Source organism: Taudactylus pleione, unplaced genomic scaffold, assembly GCF_031769625.1.
Source record: "Taudactylus pleione unplaced genomic scaffold, aTauple2 ptg000256l, whole genome shotgun sequence".
Classification (NCBI taxonomy): domain Eukaryota; kingdom Metazoa; phylum Chordata; class Amphibia; order Anura; family Myobatrachidae; genus Taudactylus; species Taudactylus pleione.
In genome coordinates, this window is record NW_028284658.1 from 16553076 (window position 1) to 16565926 (window position 12851).

Sequence of the window (12851 nt, forward strand, 5' to 3'; positions counted from 1 at the left end):
CTGATGCTATTGGCTCCCAAGGGGAATCCATCTGTTACGGAGCATTTAACAGGCTGGTTCAAATAGACTCACCCAGCCTCTAACAACTGAGGGTCTCTCCTTTCCCGCCCCCTGTAACATCCTAACAGTTAATACATTTTGTTGCTTGAAGTCTCTGCAGTCCATAACTCGAGAATGCATGATGCGATCTCCCCACTGATTACACCGGAATACTGTGGAAAGAGTACGCATCAGTACGAAACCAAACACTGCTTGTTTAGCATGTATAAAACCTTAGTTACCAAATATCTTTATTTCACAGTGTTTATATTAACTGAACAAACTTAAATCTGTTACCTTAACGCTAATGGAACGTTGTAAGTGAATATGTAATGTGTGAGTGTACGGGGTTTGATATGAAGACGCTAGTTAACTGGGGACAGATGCGTGCGCATTTAGCTACTAAATGGTGTTTTCATACAGGATCTTAAGCATAATGTGTGTATGTGAAATGGTGAAAGATGCAGTCGCATGATGCTAACAATTGTGCATTCGCTACTGGGCGTCATGTTAGCAGCTCAATTGTGCGTAATGTGCGGTGTTTATGCATGTGATTCCATCCATGATGGACGTAACACACACACACACACACACACACATACACCCCATTCCTCACTCACAGTTTCAGACTGCAATGCAAATGTGTTACCTCCAGCTGTGAAGCTAGGGCCATTCTGTCTGGGTGTGAAACTAAAACCTGTTTAGGATTCAGACACATTCAATTGTGTAGTTCAATGCCTGGATTATATTACAATTGCCACAACTATGCTTGTCTGCATTCAGGGATTCCCAATTTGTATGTAAAACACTCAGTTTCTGGTGCATTGTCTATTCTATTTACTTTTTCGCATGAGGCTGTTCTTCTAGTTGCCCTTGGTAGATTATCAAAAACATTGCCATCTGTTCTTAGCTCGTGAGTTGTAACTTAAAGTGACGCTGGTCGCAAAATGGCGTCTTGCAGATTCTTGTTTCTAAAATGGAGTCTAGCTGCCATTCACAAGATGGCGTCGCGCACGCTTCAATTTTAAACTGATCTTGTCTCAGCCAATTATCCAGCTTTGACAACAGGTAATCTAAAACATGTGAATCCGCTTGAATTTGTTCCAAAATGTCTGTACAAATTAGCTTTCGATTTTGTTTCTGCTCAGCAATGAGAAGCCTTGGAACCATCTTAGCACGATCTTTTGTCATGTTAAGATCTTGATGCCAAACTTGACTGGCCTAACAGTTTTTGTTGCTGTCTACCATTTCTGCTATCATTCGGATGCTGAGTTGTCAGTCAACTCTGAACAGTTTTCTCAATTTTTTTCCACATTTAAATTTTTTTTTGATGCAAGACCTTCCGGGACATTCATAATCTTCAACATCTTCATGACCGTCACTAAATTTTTTTTGTGCCACTCAAACACACATGCATGTGACATACAATCTGCCCTGTAAGCCTTGTTTTACATAAGAAAAGATTCAGTGGACGTTTGGTTCAATTTAACTAAAAAATTTAAGTTAACACGTTGCTGTACTTTTGAAGTACACATTTTTACAACACACGGGAAAAACACAACTTGTTTGAAGGCTGTGTGACCGCAAACTATCTGTGCGAGAGGGGTGAAACTTGCAAAACCGTTTTGGGATAGTCCAAGGTCAAAGATCCCCCCCCACTCCCTTTTATCTTGCGCAGTATGATTTATATTTTACAAGTAGTCTTGTTGTTTAATAGCCACACCTCGTATGATTATAGTAAAGTACATCTGAGCACAGTATTTTATTTATGGTATGGTCTAATCAGCTATTTTATTAAAACAAATAAGTAGTACATGGTCCATGACAGAATAAATGCTGCTACTACTACTATCTCAGCCAACACTACTTGTGGCGTTTTTTTTTTTTATTATTTGTTAATTTTTATACCAACAATAACCTAAATGTCTCACCATTCTCTTCCTTTGTAGTACATGCTATCCAGATTTATCTGTGTTGTTGTGGTCTGTCAGTCCCCTGGACCATGCCATCTCTGTTTGGCTCCCTTATTTCTGATCCTCTAACATTGCTACCATTATCATGGGTGATTTCATCATCACCATTGATGATCCATTTATTCGATAGATTACACTGCATTTCTGATTTCCGTAACACTACTTTCCCTATATTGGATCCTTACCTTATCTGTAAGCTTTGTTACATTGCTTTAACCGCTCTACTAGTGACCTCTATGAAGACTCCTTGTAACCCTGTAAATATTAACAGTTACACATTTCTGCAATATCTCTAATTTCAACATTCTCTCCTTCTGATACTGCTGGACCACATCTTAACAAAGCCCTTAAAATAGCCCTTGATGAAGTGGCTCTTGCTAATTTCTACACTTCACGTCCACTTCGATGTCAGCAATGGCACTGTTCACATGTTTTTGAAGATGTTTTACTGTGAAATAGAATGTCATTGGCGTAAGTCTTGTACTCCTTAGGACTTCATTAAATACGGCTATCCACCAATCCTATTGAAATTCTTTGGATAAACATTCTTGCAGTCTCTAATTTCTGCTCAAGATACTAGCCCCAAACACCTTTTTATCCCATTTAAATATCGGCTACCTCCCGCCGCACCAAACTGACAGAGTGCCATCAGTGTTCAATATCTTGCTTCCTACTTCAAGGACAAGATTGATAAAATATGACATGAAATGTATGCTCTTCTTCTGCCAGTGACCTCCTCAATTAATTCCCTGAGCCCTCTGGCATCTTCTCTTCATTTAATGCCTCTAACCTCTCTGTTATTACCCATTCTGATTATTGCTGTATTGGTTCCTATTGTAAAGTGCAGTGGAATAAATAAATGTTAATCATAAATAGTGCTAAATATTTATAATACAATGATTCACCTTGTAAAACAAAGAATACGTAGTTAGAACAATTCATAAACCAAGGGTAGTGGCTGATTTCCAATACGTTAGGAAGGATACTTTCCATTTGCTGGTTAGTCAGACTTCCCTCTAGACGCACTGTCTAAAAGTGAGCTGTGTTTATTTTATTCATTTTTTGTTATAATATTCCTCATTAACTATTTGTTTGTTCACTGCATCACTGTGAAAAACTTGACTAATAATATTGCGGTTCCCATAGACAGAAGGGGTCACCAAGCGTTTGGCAGAACGGAACGACTTTGTGCTTTTCCTGTTCACGTTAATGACCAACAAAAAGACCTTCCTGCAAACAGCGACTCTCATTGAGGACATCCTTGGAGTTAAAAAGGTACCTTTCTGTTGTTCCAAATGTAATACCTTCACTGCGAAGGATCAATTCGGCTCGTCCTCTACGTATACCTTAATACTGTGGAGTACGAGCCCCACTTGTCCTCCGCAGAGACAGGCCAGAAAAAAATGTGTATTACCTTCTCCTCACCAGTCCTGAAGCAATGTCGCTTTTTTTTATACTAAAATCAACCCATCCAATCTTTTGGGGTTTTTTTTTTTTTTTTTTTTGTCTTTATACCTTTAGGTATTCTCTTTCAAATGTATACAATTCTGTGCCCTTTTAGTAGGTGTTGTCTGGTGATCACTAGACAATGACCCCAAAATGTAAAGTTTTCACAGATGGGGAGGAATTTAAATGTCAGATCTCCACCATTTTCTGCCAAATAAGAAAAAAGTATCCTGTAATTTAATGCTGTAAGTTTTCTAGTTTAAGAAAATGGGAGGCCTTGTTGGGCTACCATGTTGTTCCTGCACATTTATTAGTATTTCAATCAACATTGGAAGTTTGAAAAATGTAATACATTATCATTTATAAGTGCAGGTTTTGTTATTGAAACCTACACGCATAATCCTGCTCTTTGCAATTTTACTACAGGTGATTAATGCCAAAGCAAGAACCACAAAGTATTTTTGTGGGGTTTATATATAAAAAAAACCCCCAAAAAACATTGCTTTTTACTTTAACGTTTTAATTAAAAAAAACATTCTTTTCGCCATTTTCAGTACATTTTTATTTGACGTGCTCAACTGAGCAAAAAGACTATTAGTATTTTCTGAAAATGCTAAGTCTGTGAGGAAAAAATATCATTTTGTCTGGGTACTGCATTAAAAAATATTGATATTCGAATGTGACGAGTGTAAACCTCAGAAAATGAGCCTGGTACTGTACTGAGAGAACCCTCTGCAGTGAAGGGGTTAAAGATACTGTGATGCTAGCGGAGATAAATGATTGCTCTAGCTTGCCAGATAATTACATTTTAGTATGATCTATAAAGGCAGAAGTGAGGCACTTTCAATTGCATCATATGTTTTCTGCTCAGGAGATGATCCAACTAGAAGACATACCCAATCTTGGAAGTTTAGTGTCTAGTTTTGATCAGCAGCAGCTAGCAAACTTCTGTAGGATCCTCTCTGTAACTATATCAGAGCTGGACACTGGAAATGATGATAAATACACCTTGCTTGCTAAAGACGCCCAGCAGAAGAAGACCCAGAACCCATCAAGAGCAGAAGTAAATCAAGGTGAGACGGTTGTCCCTCTGTCATGTGAAATTCTAAAATTTGGATCAGGTAAGTGCATGAAAGGTAACTATAGAAGAGTTAATGTTGTGTCTACCTGCTTTGTAAATCAGTCTTTTATCAGTCTGCTTACATCATTGCATCTGTGTTACAAATGTGCTTGTTTGTCAGGTAGTGCTTCAGAGTCCTGCAATATGATCTGCAGTGAGTGAAGTGCACTTGTCCTTTTAGTCTATGGATTTTATTCTATCCCTAAGTGCCTGACATTAGATATTACATTGGGCATGATGGTGCCTCAGATTGGGATTTAGCTCTTCATCTTGTTTTAGGAATATTTTGTACTAGGACCATGGTAGTTGGGTGTCTCCACCATGTTCACAACTGACATTTGACAGAAACAATGTTTTTAGGTCCTCAAGGATGTGAGAGGTGTATATAACCCTAGAAGCTCAGTGGGAGCATATGTACCAGTACTTGTGAATAGTTCTCATATATTTACATGTCCTCCTTGTGTGTTTGAGAGTGGGTTTAATGCATGTCTCATGGGATTTCTTAAACACAATGTAAAAGGAATAGGAATCGCTTGCTCCTCAAGAAGAGGATACAACAGGCCAACATATCACTCCTATTTTGTGTTTACCATGGTTATAGGCAAAGACCCAGTAAACAATGCCATTATTTGTATTTTTAATTTGTACGCTGTCCTATTGGTACCCTATCGGATTCTGACTGTAAGTGCATGCTAATGTTTCACAACTGGAAATTTTCAGTTCTTTCCAAATTTCCCAGATTCTATTGCCCCCAGTATTTACTATGCGGGTAAAACTGTTTTATCACCTGGAGCTATTCAGTTTTTCTGCATTTTCCCTGCACTGTAAACCTGCTGGCAAGGAGTTGGTGACCCATAGATTCCGGATTCAGTTTGATTTACCGCCGGCGGTTCAAATCCCGACGGCGGCATCCCGGCAGCACTGAAAATCCTGATCGTCCCCAGGTAAGTATTCTCTAACCTATTTTCTTCTTCGGGGTCCATGGGGTCCAAAGCCATTACGTTGGGGTATGAATCTTGGTCACCAAACAGTTAACACAAATGAGCTCTCTGCTCCCAGGATGCATCGGGGTTCCTCCACATATACCCCACCCCCTGCCTCAGGTAGCCAGTTCTTCCTGTTTGGTGTAGGTGGTTGCGCCGGCCGCTGACGCCGGGACCACATGGCGGTCCGGCCTCCGGCGGTGAGACTGGCCGGAGGCGCGCTGCAGTCAGGAGGCATGCGGCTTGCCTCCAAGCCTAGACCGCCGGGATATGATGTTCCTGACCAGTCGGGGCTTGTGGCGGCGGCCAGGTCTGTTTACCGGGCAGGTCCAAGCAGCATAGGGGAGGTACACTTCCCCGGCGGCCCCTCCCCCAATCCACACTCTAGTTCAGTCCTTTGGCGCAGTGATTGTGGATTGCTCCTCCCAGCCTCCATATAGGGCACCAGAGTGTATATCAGTTGCTCTCTGAACGCTGCTCCTACAGGACGCTGGGCAGTCTCGCTGTATACCTTGCCTACTGCTGGTCTAGGTTTTTACAGGGCTCTATCCTACCTAAGCCTAGGCTGATTGTGGTAGTGAGAGCTTATATGCATATGACTCGCAGAGTGTTTATGCATGACATGTGATTGTTGTTTTTGTTTCTTATGTAAAAAGAACTGTGACTCCTGTAAACTATCACTGTCTTTCCCCTTAACCTTTTCCTACAGGTTAAGCTGCGGTCGGGAGGCATACAGCTTGTTTCCTACTCTAGACCGCCGGGATAGGGAGTCAAAGCAACATAGGGGAGGTGCGCTTCCCCGGAGGCCCCTTCCCCAATCCACACACTAGTTCAGTCCTCTGGCGCAGTGATGGTGAGTTGCCACTCCCAGCCTCCATAGGGCAGCCAGAGTGTATGTCAGTTGCTCTCTGAATGCTGCTCCTTCAGGGCAGTCTCCCTGTATACTTTTCCTACTGCTGGTTAAGGTTTTACAGAACTTGTCATTATTCTGTCTGAGTCTGAAGGACAGGCGGCTTAAGTCCCCGTGCTGGGGGGGGGGGTTTCCCCACAGGATTTCATACAATCTGATTATGTGGTTACTGTGTCAAGTAGACAAACCTCCCAGCTTCTGGATAGGCACTCCCTTGGGTTTCCTTTTCCCATATTATGGACCAAAATACCTTGCTTAGGGTAGGTTGAACAGGCTCAGATATCCTATTAAGCTGGTGTGCTTTTTTGATTAAGAGCCTATGGCAAATATACTGCTTAAATGCATTAAGTTTTGCTGAGTTATGCTGCCTTTGTTTCGCTGCCTTTGTTTCTGAAAAGACTGTGTGAAGATGAGCACATTACATTGGCCCCAGCTGTAGGCTATATGGGCTAAATTGTAATTCACATATACTGGTAGGGTTGGGTTGCCCATCCCCCCTCTCTCCTAATTAGGAAGACTCAGCTGAGTTCAGTACTGATTGTGGGGGGGGGGGGGGAAGTTGGCTATCCCTGAGTAAGCCTTGTTCCCAGGAAAGTACATAACATTGGAATCCTACCAACTTTTGTTGCTTGGATTCAGTACCGATTGAGGCAAATCTACAGGTAGATTTTGCAAAACTGGTCAGTTAGGCATGAATGTGCTACTGTTCAAAAATGTACTTTCCTGAAACCCCTAAACTGCAGTTTGGGGTTAGAGAGTGCTTCTCATGTAGGTTTTCTGTAAACCGACACTTGTTGTGGGTTACTTGCAAATGTTCTCAGGAGATTTGGTTCATCTTCCTGGGTGAATCTCTGTGGATGGCCAGGTTATACAGAGCTTGATGTCCTACTTAGCCTTGTCGGCTGTTCGTAGTTGACTAAAAAAAAATTTGTTGTATGTATATATGACTCCACTGAGCTCTAGGTCCTACCTGGTGTTTTGGTAGTTGGCCAGAGAGCTTAGTGTGTATGAACAGTGGATATGCGTGTATGTATGTGTGACTTATGAAATCTGCTGTATTATGCTGCCTTGTCAGCATAAGTCTATGACTACTGTTTCTCTTCATGTAACCCGCTACAAAGATATGTGGGTACATTGGATGTAAAATGATGGTCACATTAATACTAGACATTGGATAAACCTTGTATGTCCAATGAAAAGGTAAGACAGATGGCTGGAGCCCCCTGAGTTGGTCTCATGTGTGATCTGTTGCAGCAGCCCCTATGATTATGCCCTCTGTTTCCATCATGAATGGACATTTTACCTACAGCCATACCACACTGGACATGCCTAATCTCCTCTGACTTTGGAAGCTATGCCGTGTTGGTCCTGGTTAGTACTTTGATGGGAGACCACCTGGGAATACCAGGTGCTGTAGGCAGTGGTTGAGGCAGGGCATCATCTTTAGTAGCCGTTCAACAATTACTACAGGCTGCTAGGTCTTTGCAGCCAAAGACCAGATGGCGTTGGCCCCTTATGCGGGCCAGGCCACAGAGAGGGGCGATGGGGGTGCCCTCACTGGACTTAATATAAATGGGTTGTGGTGGTCACTGTTCTAAAGAGTCACCACAGTAGTCAAATCTACCAGGTCATAGCGCAGGTTGGACAGGTTGGCAACTCCTGCGCCAACACTGATATTAAGGTATCTTCAGCGGCTGCAACATACCATGTTTAGGCTTCCTAGGCATCTGTCCTGGAGGGACATGTGTGCTCACTCGGGTCAAAGTGACTTCGTCCTTAGCAGCTTTCCAGCAATTATGGCAAGCAGCTAGGCTAGTACAGCCAAAGGAATCAGAAGGCGGTCGGTCTCACGCTCCGTCCAGCCCTTAGATTCTGGTACATCTTCTGGTGTTTAGGGACACACAGGTCTCCTCCCAGGAGTCACTCTCAAGAGAGGAAGACCGTCTTCCAACAGTAAGTCTCCTCCCTGATCAGCGGGACCAAAGCTAGGCTTGTGGAGCCGGTATAAGGAGAGGCTTCAGTGTTCTAATGCCAGAAAGTTGTGAAAGCCTCCCGAATCTGACTACAGCCAGACCATACTGGTCATGCCCAAGATGGTCTGATCTTGATAGCTAGGAAGCTTTGAGCCCAGTTAGTACTTGGATGGGAGACCACCTGAGATACCAGGGGTTGTAGGGAACGTAGTATGGAGTTTCTCCGGGCAGAAAAATCCATATTACCAGAAAGGTTGAGGCCCTATATCCCTTTCCAGTACCATTGGCATTCGCCTTTAAATGTTCCACTGATAGGAGATTGGAAGCCGGTTTTCAGGGCAGTCTTTCTCTGTCAGGAGCTGTTATTTGCCCGGTCAGGGTACGGCCGGGGTTCCAAATAAAAGCACAGACGATCTGTCTCTTGCCAAAAGAGCGACTATCCGTTAGACGTTTGTCGCAACAAGGGTTGCCCGTTCTGGACCTGGATAATACCAGTCTCCGCGGTTGGGGAGCAGTGACAGGTCGACACGTTTCAAGGAAAATGGAGGACAACCGAAAGCAGTCTCTCCGTAAAACGTCCTGGAACTAAGGGCAGTATTCAGGAGCGCTTTTCAAGCTCAGGAAATACTAAAGGGGCAGGCCGGTCTAGGTGCAATCTATCAACACCACCGCAGTAGACTGCCTCATCCATCAGGGGGCAGAATGTCATTTTCCAGCAAGATCGGTTGTGTTCATACCAGGAGTCCTTAATTTGGAAGTGGACTTCCTAGGCCAGCAGGATATATGCGCCAGAGAGTGTGGGCTCTTCATCCACAGGTATTTCAGAGCCTTGTGGATGAATGGGTCTTCTAGAGGTAAACCTCATGGCCTTGAGTCACAAGCACAGGGTCCCCAGGTACGGGCACAATGTTTGTGGATGTTCTGGCAGTAGAGTATCAAACTAGCGTATTTGCTTCACCCGCTATCCCTCCCTATAAGGGTTAACGGGAATATGCAACAGTAATACTGATGGCCCATGCTTGACCCAGACGCTGCTGGTTTGCCAACCTGCAGAGTCACTCCATAGACATTCTGTGGCCTCTTCAGTTAGGGTCAGACCTGTTAATACAGGATCCCTTCCTGTATCAAGACCTGACTCGTCCATCTTGGACGGCATGGTTCTTCAGACCTCCGCCTTGAAGAAAGGATGTTCTGTAATTCAGAGGACAAGAAACTTACTTCTAGCTGCATTTATTACAAAACTTTGTATCTTCTCCGGGGTGAACTGAGAAAATGTGGCCCTAGGGGGTTAGGTTTTCTCGAGTATGTTCTTTTCGTCAGACTGGAGGGTCTCTGATCTAGCAGCACTTTCTTCCCGCTTCCCCGTTTTAATAAGTCATCGGGAGACAGATACTAGGGCAGAATACCTTCCAAGAGTGGTATTCTGGTTCTATATGAATGTAGAGATTGTGGTCCCAGCTTTCAGACTACAAGCCTCTCGGTAGGTGAGGCTTCCTTGGATGTTGGCAGTGCGCTACATAATTATGTGGATTGCGCCAACAACATGAGGAAGTAGGTTCCTTTTTGCACTGTATAACAGTCATAAGGCTGGCCAGCCGATAAGCGGACGCTGGTCAGATGGATTCATATGACGATTCCGCAGGTCAGACTAGTCTGGTGGTGCCAGACTCAGTAAAGGTACATCCACACGGTCAGTGGGGCCTTCGTGGGCGGCCTGCTGGGGTGCCTCTGCTGAATAGTTCTGCAAGGCAGCCACATGGTCTTCCGTCCACACTTTTGTCAATTGTTATGCCTTTTGCCTCTCAGGATGCCTTCTTCGGGCGTAGGGTTCTCCTCTCTTCCGAGAGTCAGGAGCGTCCCCGCCTGTAGGTTTAGTGCTTTGGGATATCCCCAACATAATGGCTATGGACCCCGAAGAAGAAAATAAGAGTTATGGTATAACATACCTTTTGTTAACTTTTTCTTCGAGGTCCATGGGGTCCACAGGACACCCTCCCAGACGCACCTGTAGTTCTGGGGGAGGTTTCCGTAGTTTCTCCTCTTGAGTCTGGACTCATGAGTTATGGGTTTCTTCTTTCTTACCCTTTGTTTGTCTCCGCCTGCTTGAGCTTTGTAACAAACTGGCTACCTGAGGCAGGGGGTGGGGTATATGTGGAGGAACCCCGGTGCATCCTGGTAGCAGAGAACTTGTTTGTGTTAACGTTTGGTGACCAGGATTCATACCCCAACGTAATGGCTGTGGACCCCATGGACCTCGAAGAAAAAGAGTTAACAAAGGTATGTTATACCATAACTCTTATTTTACCCACTAACCCTCACCCTCCCTTAGGGGTGCCTAACCCTAATCCAAACCCCCCCCCCCTTCCCCAACGCCTAAACCCAAGTCCCCGGGGGGGGGGTTGCCGGACCCTATTCTCCCCCCCGGGGGGGGGGGGGTGCCGGACCCTAACCCCCCCTTTTCCCTGTCTTAAAACTAACCTCCCGGGGGATGGGGGCCCAGGGTTAGGCACCAAACCTGCACCCCTTCCTGCGGCTGTCTGCACCCGGCTCACCTTCCATCGGTAAACTCAGGGGCTGCAAGTTTTGATTGAATGATTTTGGCCTGACAATTTGCATGGTTAATTGAATCTGCCCCAAAATATATAGGTTTTCTTGTTCTTTCAAGAACTAATGTTGAGTGCCCTCAATATGGGTTCCACAGGTTGTTTTTTTTTCTCTGTGCTGGTATCACACACTCCCGTCTCTTACCTTTTTGATTATTTAAGTGACAAGCCCTTCTTCTCTAATGCCCTTTGTTTTGAGATCTGGTTTATTGTACCAGGGACATTACAAGTCTTATGTACACCGTCTTGCAGCCATCTTTGTCCCTGTGGTCTGTGTTCAGCAGGCTTCCTATCCTATTGTTTCAGCTCTTGGGTCATGGAACTGGCTGCCAGCCTTTTGGGGTTTTTTCCTGAGGCATGGGAAATTCTTATAGGCCTGTGGGTAAGTCTGCTCCATTGACTGTACCTTACACCTGAGCAATCCGTTTTCCTTGAGGTTTGTGCCTCCTAGTAGTCAGTTGTGTAAAATCCACCACTCATGTGTCACAGCGTGTCTGTTTTGTGCCTGTTTAAAGTGTTATTCTTTAAGAACAAGTTGTGGGAAAGTTGGTCTGAAAAGACTATTATTTTCCCCTTGTTTAGAGATTGTGAACCTCTGTCAGCTCTGTGTCCTCTTGATGGCTTTTAGAAATGTGCCATTAAATCCTTTACTCAGAAGATGAGTGGAGGAGAAATCTATTTTGCTTCTTATTGTTCTTGGGAGTTTCCTCTTGTGTCATTCGGTACTGGAAATCGCTGCTTCTGTTGGTGGAATGTAACCTCGTTCAACCTGTGTTCCCCTTTAATTTCCAAGGAACGGTATTAATGGCAAAAGTAGAAAATGTCTGGGGGTCTGCATTGTCTGAGAATAAAGCAGTGATCGCGGGAAAGACTTTCTAAGCACAAACTTCTTAAGTTAGAAGTTCCAAATATGTATTTCTCTTATTTTTATTCTGTTCACAGCCACCCTTTTGAACATCCCAGGATTTATTGAAAGGTTGTGCAAACTTGCCACACGTAAAGTCTCCGAGTCAACGGGTACGACCACTTTCCTGCAGGAGCTAGAGGAGTGGTACACATGGCTAGACAACGCCTTAGTGCTGGATGCTTTGATGCGTGTGGCTCATGAGGAAACGGAACAGAGTGGAACAGGTGACATTTCTTATTGTTTACAAACTAACATCACTTACTGTTTTGATAGTCAGACCATAGTAATATTTTCTTTGTTCTTCTTTAATCTGTAAAGAATCATCAGATGAAAGTGGCTTGGCTAATGCTTCCTCCAGAACGCAGCTCCCACAGTCCATGAAGATCATGCATGAAATCATGTACAAAGTAGAGGTTCTGTATGTACTTTGTGTTCTCCTGATGGGGCGGCAGAGGAATCAGGTCAGTGTGCTTTTCGCTACCACAGGTGAACATAGAGGAGATGGAAAATCACATAGGGTTTATTGATCCCTTTAAAACTGTGCTGATTTATCAGGTGACAAAACAAGGATGGGGGAAGTGGCACACGCTCTTTCCCTCATATATGTTCCTATCTTACTGAGAAGACAATGTGCAAAGTATTATCGCTTTTCCATAGAAGTAAATAAGCAAAGAGAAAAGTAGCTGCTAGTTGTAAACAAACCCTATGGAATATAACAAGGTAGGGAATTACAGCACTCTTGGTCCTATCTGGGAATCGTCCCTAGCTGCTCCACTGGTAGCGGTATCCCAACCTCTCGAGTATATGAATATTAAAACAATAGTGGTGCGCTCTGGGGCAATCCTAGTGTGTTATTCATATAAATCAATTATGTGTGTCTTAGTTAATCTTAACCAT

The 12851-nt window shown here is 43.9% G+C and overlaps 1 protein-coding gene and 1 pseudogene across 1 annotated transcript in view; both read left to right on the forward strand.

The window, feature by feature from the left end:
• The window catches only part of TRPC4AP (transient receptor potential cation channel subfamily C member 4 associated protein), a 71011-nt gene that overhangs the window by 38979 nt on the left and 19181 nt on the right, over positions 1-12851 (forward strand). Inside the window, exons 6-9 of the mRNA XM_088480697.1 lie at positions 3159-3287; positions 4330-4531; positions 11990-12178; positions 12273-12415. Coding sequence (XP_088336823.1) covers positions 3159-3287; positions 4330-4531; positions 11990-12178; positions 12273-12415 — 663 coding nt within the window. The remainder of the gene's footprint in view (positions 1-3158; positions 3288-4329; positions 4532-11989; positions 12179-12272; positions 12416-12851) is intronic.
• On the forward strand, positions 7773-7891 carry LOC148514982 (5S ribosomal RNA; annotated as a pseudogene).